We start from the raw sequence: 11,003 nt of genomic DNA, 5'->3' as shown, positions 1-11,003 counted from the left end.
TAGAGTTATTAATGATCCTACACAGATGTCTGAGGTTTTTAGACTACACATTAATAAAAATTTTGAGAAGAGTGTTGCTCTTGTATTCAGTTATAGAATTAGCTGAAAACCATCTTTCACCGTTAGAAGTCACCATGCTTTATTTTCTTCATAGCTCTCATTTTTACCCAACATTATCTTAGAAATTGTTTGTTGTTTGCTTTTGAGACAATGTGTCATGTAACCCTGACTTGTCTTGACCTTGCTATGTAGCCAAGGATGACCTCAAATTTCTGATCCTCCTGCTTCCACCTCCCTAGTATTGGGATTACAGGCATGGGCCACTGTACCATGCCACTTTTTACACTGTTTTGTTGGGTATCGTCTGTAAGAAAACAAGAGCCTTATCTTTCTTGTTCACTATATGCCACTATTCCAGGTCAGACAATGCAACTAGTAAAAACGTTTGTCTGTCTGTCTGTCTGTCTCTCTGTGTGTCTGTATATCTATGTGTATTCAGAGAGCTTGATGAATACACCGCATATTCACAAACCACAGAAAGCTGTTCTAGTGGAAGGAAACCTCAAGACCTTGACTTTTCAGAAGCCTGGAAGACTTGCACTGTATTTCAGTGGTGTGGAAAATAATGACCAGGGATCACATCATATAAAGAAGCCACACTTGATGAGCCAGCGTGCAGAAGACGTAGAGGGTGTTGAAATCCAATTTCTAGCCTACTACAGATATCTCTTCTAAAATCCCAAAATAAAGACTGAAGGCTTCACCTGTTTTTCACTGTCATTGCCTAAAGTTATAAATAGGTCTGAAGCTCATCTCTCCCTTTTAGCAGAGAAGAGTCAGATTACAGGGGGCAAAGCAAAATAATAAAAAGAGCGTCAGGGCATTTTGTAGTGTCAGTGAGCCATCCCCACAGTCTGTCTGTCCTTCCGCTGTGCTATCCTAGAATCAAGGATCCCAGCCACAATGCCTCTGTTCAAACTTTCAGGTAGGTGTTCAGAAAGTCTTTGGAGAACTCAGTTTTTTTCATATGCAAACCTTCCTTTAACTATCCTGTCAGCTTCAATAATCCTTTATTTAGGATCCACAGAGCTTCAAAAATACACATCAGAAAAAGGCAAGACATTCTCAAGTTTTTGTTTATTTTTAGTTGTGGGAGGAGGGTAATTTCCTAAAACTGCATCTTTGAATCCCTTAGAAAACTGTGAGACATTATCTATTCTGCTAGTCTGAGTAAAGTTCATGTTTTCATAGTTCCAAGGATGTATACAAATGCCCGTAGCTAAAAATCATAAGCATGACAGAAACATTAACCCAAACTGTGTATGCTGATGATTCACAATCCAATACATACACAGAATACTAAAAAATAAATCGGTTATATATTTCCTGTGAAATAAAAATTACACTTAAAATTGAAGTAATAAACACTTAGAAAAAAATAGGAAATAGTAATAAAGAAAGCCACACAGCCCCATCATCCAAAGATCCCCATCCTTACTATTGCTAATGCTTTCCTTTTCAGTCTGTTTCCTATGAAAAAGCAAAGATGCTTATAAAAACACCGTTGTAGTGTATTATACCTCTAGCTTCATATCATTCTTTAGGCAGGATAATGTTTTAGCTTACTATTATAATATGACTATTTTACCATGGTATTGCAAACTCTTCTAAACACCATTTGAAATGGCTGTATGAGATTCTAATTTTCTTAACTAATCTCTTGGACTTTTTACAGTTTTTTATAAGCATAAATGTGATCTGACAATAAGATTTGTGCCTCAGGCTTTATCTGTGTTTAATGTGTGTTTCCATGGGACTGTGTCTCAGAAATGGTGTTTAGATAGGTATTTCTAACTTGTTTATCAAATGGGCTGGTTTTGTTTACCCTCTACCAGCATTGTTTAAGAGTTCCTCATCCTCTTCTTTAGATTCCTTTGTTTTGTTTTAAATTTGAATTCTACAAAAAGTACCTTTTGGGGCTGGGTATGTGACTCAGTAGTGGAGTGTGAGCTTAGCATACACAAGGCCTTGGATTCAATTCACAGGAGTAACACACACACACACACACAGGGCACTTTTAAAACTTATTCATGTGGCCTCAAGGCTAGATATGTTACTAAGGAAGGAGAAATGGAAGTATATGATGACTTGACTTGACCAGGATTTCTTTGGGCAGCACAAGGCAGACAGGCTAGAAGACCAAGCTGGAGTAGCGCCTTCCACCACCCCTTTTTGTGACAGCCACCATGCTGTATTCCCAAGCATGGGTTCATGGTCACAATGAAGGCTTGGGTTCATTACTCCAAGTTGTTCATATATTGTATCTTGTTTTATTTTATTTCCTACAGCTCAAGGAAAACGTGAGTATCTTGGACTATTTTCCTACCATTTGCAAATATCAGTTAAAGAAGTGGTATTGTTCCTTGATTCAGAATCATGGTTATTTTTCAGCAGAGTTTATTAAATACCATTAAAAGTCAACAAAGATTAATTATAACCATAGATATCCCATAGCATAGCAAACTCATGGCTTTTCTGGATTTCAAAAACACAAGAGCTGAAAACAAAATACCCACTATTTATTTCAAAGGAAACATGAGCCAGGTGTGGTGGTGCATGCCTGTAATCTTAGCACTACGGAGGCTGAGGTAGGAGAATCGAGAGTTCAAGGCCAGCCTGAGCTACTAGCAAGATCCTGTCTCAAAAGATAAACAAGAAAATAGAAGCAAATAAAGGCTATCACTGGTCACTTGTTTGCTAATTTGAAGTAAAGCATACAGATTAGTCAATGGAGTTTACCAAACCTTGCCTTTGATAATCCTCTACTATATTACAAAACAAAATTTGTTATGAATTTTTGTGATCAGATGAAATAAAAAAATGATTTCAGATAAAACTGTAGCCTTATGGGGCTGGAGACACAGCTCAACAGTTCAGAGCATTGGCTGCTTTTGCAGAAGACCTGGGTTGAAATCCAGCATCCACATGATGGCTAACAACTTCTAATACCCTCCTCTGTCCTCCAAGGATACTGCATGAAACAGGTGCACTTACATACATGCAGGCATAACACTCATACACATAAAAATGAAAATAAATGAAAAATTTAAACCGTAGCCTTAGTTGTGTGCTCTTTTCTATGTCAAGTCCTACTGTCCTTTTGCTGACTGAGGTAGGTCTGCCTCTGAGTTTCTCTGAGATGGGAAGTGGCAGAGAGCGAGCCTGCAACCTGGTTTTCCCACATGTTAATAAACTCTGCTGGGAAATAAGCACGACTTTCTGGGTCTGGTGGGTGAAGAAGCAAGCATGGGGACTTTTCTCTCAAGAGCCTTGTGCTTCCTACATTAATAATCGTACTCTATTTTAGGGAAAACTGTGGTTTTTAAGTATTTCATACTTAATCTTCATAACAACTTTCTGAGGTTGACTTATTATTAACATTCCCTTTTTATGATGATGAACCTTGAGGCTCCCAATGACTCTATGGTTTGACCAAGGCCACCCACATGTCATGAACACCTCATCTCACAATCTGATTTGCCAATTTTTTTTTCTTTTTAAAAATTTTTTTGATTTTTTTGAGACAGGGTCTCCCTGTAGCCCCAGCTGGCCTAGAACTCACTATATAGACCAGGCTGGCCTTGAGCTCACAGAGATCCACCTGCCTCTGTCTCCCAAGTGCTGGGATTAAAGGAGTGTACCACCATGCCCAGCTTTTTTTCATTTTTTAAAAAATGTATTTTCTTGGGGCTGGAGAGATGGCTCAATGGTTAAGAGCACTAGCTATTCTTGCAGAGGACTGGTGTTCAAATCCTAGTACCCACATGGCAGCTAACAACTATCCGTAACTCCAGTTCCAGGGCCCTCTTATGTCCTCCTCGAGCATTGCATGACCCGGGTGCACTTACATCCTTGCAGGCAATACACATACACATAAAATAAAAATAAATAAGTCAAAAACATTTTTAAGTATTTTCTTGTCTATTCTCTGTCCAAATACAGATGTCCTATCCTCCAGACACTGGCCCTCAGATGTCCCATTTTCTCAAACAACGTGCTCCAAAAAATCATTATCTGATAAACCTGAGGGATTATTTCTCCTTTGCACCCTGAATTCAGGTTGTACCAAATCTTATCTACTTAAATACCAGTTTCATACTTTCTTTTCCATAATCACCACTGTTCCTAAAGTATTTTTGAAAGGCAGAGTTCTTAAATTAGGGATTCAATTTCAGCTGTGGTTGCATGAAGGCAAAACAGCTGGCTGATTCAGTGGAACCAAGTATCAGTCATACAACTTTTAGTCACTGTATAAGCTACCTGAGAGCAGTGTTTCTACTTTTCAACTGTCCATAGTGGTTTAGAGAGATTCAACCTTAGAAGGAACAATAACTCATCATAACCAACTGGCCTGCTTCCAGAACAAGCGTTCATTATGTAGGACTGCTTAGATTCATTTGTTTCATATTTTGAGCCGGAATAGCAAGTAAATGGGACTTGGTTTCTGGCATCATTTCCATATTGTCTTTCCTGAGGTCTTCGGTAGCACTGCCACAGACACAGCATGACAGGCCATTGCATCGTCATCCTCATTCTCATCATCATAACCAACTGGACTGCTTCCATTTGCCCTTCATGGTACATGAAGCCTTTTCTAACTTCTGCCTGCCACTCATCTTTGAGGTGCTTGTGTGCTCAGGGAGGAATGATGCTATTTCTAGGGATCATTTGGCCATGGGTAGGGGAGGCATTCTGAGCTGTCACATCTGCTTCATGTTCCACTTGCTTCTTTGTGGATGGCCATGCTTGCCAAAGAACTACTAATGGCATCCAAACATGCTTCTCAGTTTCAGGAAGCATTTGAGTTTAACAAGGCAACAGTTGCATGAAGTTGAACCAACATTGTCTTCTCTGTTAACTCTGCTGTGACAAGCTGATTTTTTTTTTTTTTTTTTTTTTGGTCTTTTTGAGACAGGGTCTCCCTGTAGCCCCAGCTGTCCTGGAACTCACTATGTAGACCAGGCTGGCCTTGAACTCACAGAGATCCACGTGCCTCTTCCTCTGCCTCCCGAGTGCTGGGATTAAAGGCGTGCACCACTATGCCCAGCGACAAGCTGATATTTTAAACTAGCTCACCTGACAGGTCATTGCTGTTATTTTGAACACATGCTTCATCTCATACTGACATATCATTTATCATTTCCTCAACGGCCTCAAACTAACCAACTGTGTGCTTAACCAACGCTAAAAATGACCTCATTCCACTTAATCTGGTGCTTTGTTTTTCTTGAAGTGTTTCCATAAACATCTCACTCATTATGTCACTGCAGCCTTGCTGTTGATTTTGGGTTGGTATAAGTACACCCACTTAACACATGAAGAAATTGAAACAGAGGAAGGCAGGGGAGCTGATAAGCATAGAGCAGAAACTTAAACTCATTACACCTGCTAAGTCAGAATTGAAAATCTCAGCCTCTGGAAGCCTGTGTAGATGCTGATGGCACAGAAGTTCTGTCTCAGTTTTCTCTGCCATCTCATAGGGCAAGCTTCTGTTTTCAGTATTACTCCCCAAAGCTAACTATTTGCTATTCTCATTACTGCTCACCAGCCCTTTTCTGGAGACTTTAAAATACTAGGAGTATTGGAGGTGATGCCTGGTAGGTATAAGCTGGTATCTGGAGAAGACAGTGGAATTTAACAGAAACACAGACACTCAATGGCCACACTATTCCAAATGATGAAACTAGGTCTTATGATCTGAAGGTCTTGGGGTTATTCATTGCCAGGCTAGAGAACACCCTCTTTTCCCCACTTAAGAATGGGAAAACTTGGGCTGAGTTTAATCCCCGGAACCCACTTACATGGTGAAAGGAGAGAACCAACTTCTGTGAGCCACATGTATGCATTCATACACACACAATAAATAAGCAAAAATGAAAAAAATGGGAACTCAAGGCTAATAAAAGTAGGTTGGCTTTCTTAAGATCATTCATTGTCAAAGGCCATATTCACAAGAAATGGGACTCCCAACGCATGGTGATGAGCTTCGGTGGCTCCCCTTCACTGCATAGCAGCATACCGTCATTTGTCAGGATTTGGAAAAAGTGAGGTTTGATATATGAGAGATACTGTCCCAAGAAAGAAGGGCCCTCAGGGACATGTGTATTTCTTAGATGTACTGATTTCCCAGTGATCAGTGGGAATACTGACTCTCCTTCAGAATAAAAGTTCCAAGGGGCTAGAGAGATGGCTCAGTGGTTAAGAGCACTAACTGATCTTGCAGAGGACCTGGGCTCAGTTCCCAGCACCCACATAGTGGCTAACAACTGTCTATAACTCCAGTTCCAGGGGATCTGGTGCCCTTTTCTGGCATTGGTGTACTTACATACATGCAGGCAATACACTCATACATATGAAATAAAAATGAATAAATGAATAAAGTTCCAAAGATCAACAAACCCCTCTACAGCTTTAAAACCACCAGAAAGACCCAACCAATGTATTGCAAAGGACTATGTTGTTTGATGACTTTGAAATCAAGATTAGTCCTGCCAGAAACAAATGCTTGCCCTATAAGAGCCGTTTCATCTTTAGGACCCTCCAGAGATATGCTGTGAGAGTCTGGCCCGTGTTTCTGAGGGCAGATTTCCAAGCTATATTCAGGGAACTCCACTAATGGGAGAGCAGGGCCCCAGCTCTGCCATGTTTCAGTGATCCTTGTTGGAGGTCAGGGAAGCTATGAAGCCAACACAGTCCTAAGCCTGTGTCTGACACCCAGCAGAATCTCCTGGATGACTTTTGAACAAGAGTTTGAATGCTAATATGTGAAAACCTCTTTTAGAAATTGATGATGCAATGCGTAGCTTTGCTGAAAAAGTGTTTGCCTCTGAAGTCAAAGATGAAGGAGGCCGGCATGAGATTTCCCCCTTTGATGTGGATGAGATCTGTCCAATTTCCCTTCGTGAGATGCAAGCACACATATTTCACATGGAGAGTCTGTCCATGTCCTCAGATGGCAGGAGGTAAGTGGTTAAGGTGAATGTGCAGTATCTTGGCACGTGAGGAGGGAGAAATAGCATATTCTGAAGGAAGGTATATCTGAATGAAGGTCACACTCAAAGCCAGAGCCTTGCTAGGGTTGGAAATTCTTCCTCCTCACAGAACATGTTAGGGTAAGACATCAGTGACAGAAAAAGAAAGCAGCTGAACGTGGTAACACATGCCTTTAATCCTAGCACCCAGGAGGCAGAGGCAGGTAGATCTCTGTGAGATCAAGGCCAGCCTGGTCTACATAAAAAGTTCCAGGCCAGCTGGGGCTACAGGGAGACCTTGTGTCAAAATGACAAAAAAAAAAAAAATAAGAAAAAGAAAGAGGCTAGAGAGATGGTTTAGCAGTTAAAAGTACTGGCTGCTCTTGCAGAGGACCTGGGTTCAATTCCCACCACCCACATGGGAACTAATGACTGTCTATAACTCCAGCTTCAGGGGATCTGACGCCCTGACCTCTATGGGCATTGCACAACACTGGTGTACTTACACACATGCAGGCAATATATTCATATACATAAAATAGTAAAATATTTTTTAAAAGAAAAGAAAGAAAGAAGGAAAAAGAGAAGAAAAAAGCAAGCTGTGGGCCTCCCACCATCATCTACATCTCCTCCAGTTGAAGCCTTCCAATCCACTCAGGCATGAGGACTGGAGCCTCCAAAGTGGGCTGACAGCTGCAGTAAGCACCCTCAACATAGATAGTCATGTGAACTGAAGCTCAAGTGCCTTCATCTTCAGATTTCTCCCCTAGTCAATTGTAATCTTGTTGCCTGATGTGAATTCTGCTCCAGTCAGTCTGACAGCACCTTGGCCTCGGGGGAGTGCTTCCCCGATTCTGCCCTCAAGCCCTATCCATACTGTGAAATGCATGCTTACCCCTTCCCAGAGCCTTCAGAGATCTCTCTTGAAAAAAATTATTTCCCTTTATTTCTAGACTCCCTGTATTTACCACATAATCCTCAAACTAACACCTAGAATTCCTTTCTTTCAGCCCTTCCCCATCCCACCAGCCTCATCCTGTTGTCTTTCTCTTGAGTCTATGCCTTTAAGGAAAGGACACAAAACCACCGTTTTGGGGCATGCCCTGAAGGATCTCAGCTAGGGCTTGTGTTTCTTCAAAGTAGAAACTCAATTTGTCCAAATAAGAGAATAATATCTGGGGCAAGATAGATGATTCAGGGGTTAAGAGCACTAGTTGCTCTTGCAGAGGACCTGGGTTCAGTTTCCAACACCCACATGGGGGCTAAAAACTGTCCATAACTCCAGGGATCTGATGTCCTTTTCTGGTCTTCTCAGGGATTGCACGCACTGGTGCACCGACATACATGGAGGCAAAACACTCACACACATTAAAGTTTTTAAGAAAAGAATGTCAATTAAGTACTTCATAGGTTTCAAATACAGTGAAAGGCATTTTGCAGACATTAAGTCTCACAGAAACCCTATATGGGAGCTGTGTTAGCTTCCATCACTGGGAAAAGTACCCGAGACTGACAAACTTTAAGGAGGAAAGGCTTATTTTGACTCAGTTTCAGAAGTTCTCCCCAGTTCTCCCCCACCATGGTCACTTTACCCCAGGCTTGGGGCTTGCGGGGGGGGGCATCACAAAGGGAACTGTGCTGTAGAACAAAGCAGGTCACTTCGTGGTGGTTTGGAGGAAGGAAAGGAGAGAAGAAGAAAGGGAAGAGAGCGAGAGAGATGCAGGGTTCCAATATCCCCTTCAAGAGCATGGCACCACTGATTGATAGCACCCCTCCCACTAGACTCACCTCCTAAAGGTTGCACCCCTTTCCAATAGTGCCACAGACTGGCAAGCAAGCCTTCAGCACATTAGTACCTAACCTGGAGGAGAGATTTCAGATCAAAATCATAATGGAATTGTACTAAGCTTTAATACTGGGGAGATAGAAACTCATAGGGTCTAAGGAACATAAACAGGATGACACAGGCACCAAGTGCTTTTGGACTGTGTTCATTGTAGTACCCAGACTGCCTATTCTACTTGGACCAGACTGTCTGGGAAGACATTGCAGGTCTTCTAGCATGTTCCTTAAGGTCCACTGTTCTAAAGGAAGCTGTTATGTGTCTTCCATGGTTTCTTCTTCCACTGTGTTTAGAATATCCTGTTTGGGGGATTTGTTTGTTAGTTTGGCGGGGGGAGTAGAGTCTCACTGTATAGCCCAGGCTAACCTGGAACTTGCTATGCAGACCAGACTGGCCTCAAACTCACCTGCCTCTGCCTTCTGAGTGCTAGGATTAAAGGCAAGTGCCTCCATGCCAGCCTCATATCCTGTTTCTCCTACTTGACTCATACTTAAATGTTTGCCTTTAGGCCTCAAATAAACTTGCATGGTGAATCAGCCGTCTATTACAATGAAACCCCTGAAGAAGACCAAGCTAAGTCTTTTTATTTTTTTATTTCAAATCCAGAAAAAGGCGCTTCCAAGGACGGAAGACTGTGAATCTGTCCATTCCACAAAGTGAAACATCTTCCACCAAGTTGTCCCACATTGAAGAACTCATTTCTTCATCCCCGACCTATGAAAGTGTGCCTGACTTCCAGAGGGTACAGATCACTGGTGACTACGCTTCTGGGGTGAGTTCCACTTGATGTCAGTGCCCAGAAGATACACAGCCAGACACTCCTAGTTCTCAGCTCCTCTCTTCCTGCAAGGCAGGTGCTGCTCCCCTTCTTGACTGTCCCTCATCACTGTATTTCGGTACTAATAGGGAATGTCTGTTTCTATCTTTTTTTTAATCATCTCACACAAGTTCTCCTTTATTTGATTTGCTTGTACATGAGGCTACAGAACAGAATTCAATGTAAAAGATCCGGGGCACAGATTTCGATAACAGGACCAAAGAGAGCAGCCAGGAAGGGCAGTCTACTATTGCTATTTGTGTCATAAAATAGGAACAAGACTAGTGAAGGAGGCAGAGAGCTGACTCAGTGGATAAAAGTACTTGCTGCCAAGTCCAGCCTTCCCTCCTAGATTCGGGATGAAAGAAGAATCACAGCTCCTGAAGGTTGTCCTCTGACCTCCACAGGAACACCGTAGCATACACTCCATCTACCCACCAACTCCCCCACAGAGTAACTAGTCAATAGGAAAAAATAGGAATGGAAGCCTCAAGGAGGCAAGGCAGCTCAAAGCAGAGATGAGCGCAAGGGAGACAGAGAAGGTTAAAAATCAAACAGAAAACAGATCAGGAGAATAAGAGGTAGGAGAGAAGGGAGAGATCAGAAAAAAAGGAAGCTGAGAGAGAGGTTAGAAAATTCTGGCCATTGTCTTTCGACAGCTGACATCTCTGGTTTCATTGAAGATGCTTACATGGTGGATTGTTGCTGGGAATGACTCTGGTATGTCACAGGCTACTGAACTCATGTTACTAACAACTTAACCCATTTGTCCTGTCCCAACAGTTGGCTGATTAATAAATCTCTGCCACACGGACTTGCAGCATCAGCATCGTATTGGTGAAACTGTGATTGAGTCATCAGTTTGTGCACCAAATATAGCTTTAAGACCGATCCTGAGCCCCCTTCTCATGTAACTGACCCAGGCAGGGCAGGGCCTGATCGTACGCCAGAGGCTCAGGGCATTGAAATGCAAACCATTCTGGTTTGTTTATTTTATTTTATTTTATTTTATTTTATTTTATTCTTTTGAGATTAAAATCTCATACAGCCCAGGCTCACCTCCAACTCCCAATGTAGCCTATGATGTCCTTGAACTCCTGATTTTCTTTCCTCATTCTTCCAAGTATTGTACTGCCATTACAGATGTGTGCCATCATTGCTTTACAGGATCTCACTATGTAGCCCAATTGGACCTTAAACTCAAAATAAACCTGAGCCTCCTCAGGACTGGGATTATAAATGTGCATCACCGCACTCCACCCACATTTCTTAATCTAATCTGTAACTTGGTCATTACTTCACTGAGAGGCTT

General features: G+C 42.0%; 1 protein-coding gene across 1 annotated transcript in view; it reads left to right on the top strand.

Annotated features, from left to right (window-relative positions):
* Window positions 1-912: 912 nt before the first annotated feature.
* Ampd1 (adenosine monophosphate deaminase 1) overlaps window positions 913-11,003 on the top strand; it is a gene marked incomplete in the record, with an annotated part of 38,022 nt that continues 27,931 nt past the window's right edge. Inside the window, 4 exon segments of the mRNA XM_008834004.2 lie at window positions 913-985; window positions 2,349-2,360; window positions 6,842-7,022; window positions 9,481-9,646. Coding sequence (XP_008832226.1) covers window positions 964-985; window positions 2,349-2,360; window positions 6,842-7,022; window positions 9,481-9,646 — 381 coding nt within the window.

Source organism: Nannospalax galili, unplaced genomic scaffold (assembly GCF_000622305.1).
Source record: "Nannospalax galili isolate Female #2095 unplaced genomic scaffold, S.galili_v1.0 scaffold475, whole genome shotgun sequence".
NCBI lineage: Eukaryota > Metazoa > Chordata > Mammalia > Rodentia > Spalacidae > Nannospalax > Nannospalax galili.
This window is presented reverse-complemented; position numbering and strand designations above follow the sequence as displayed.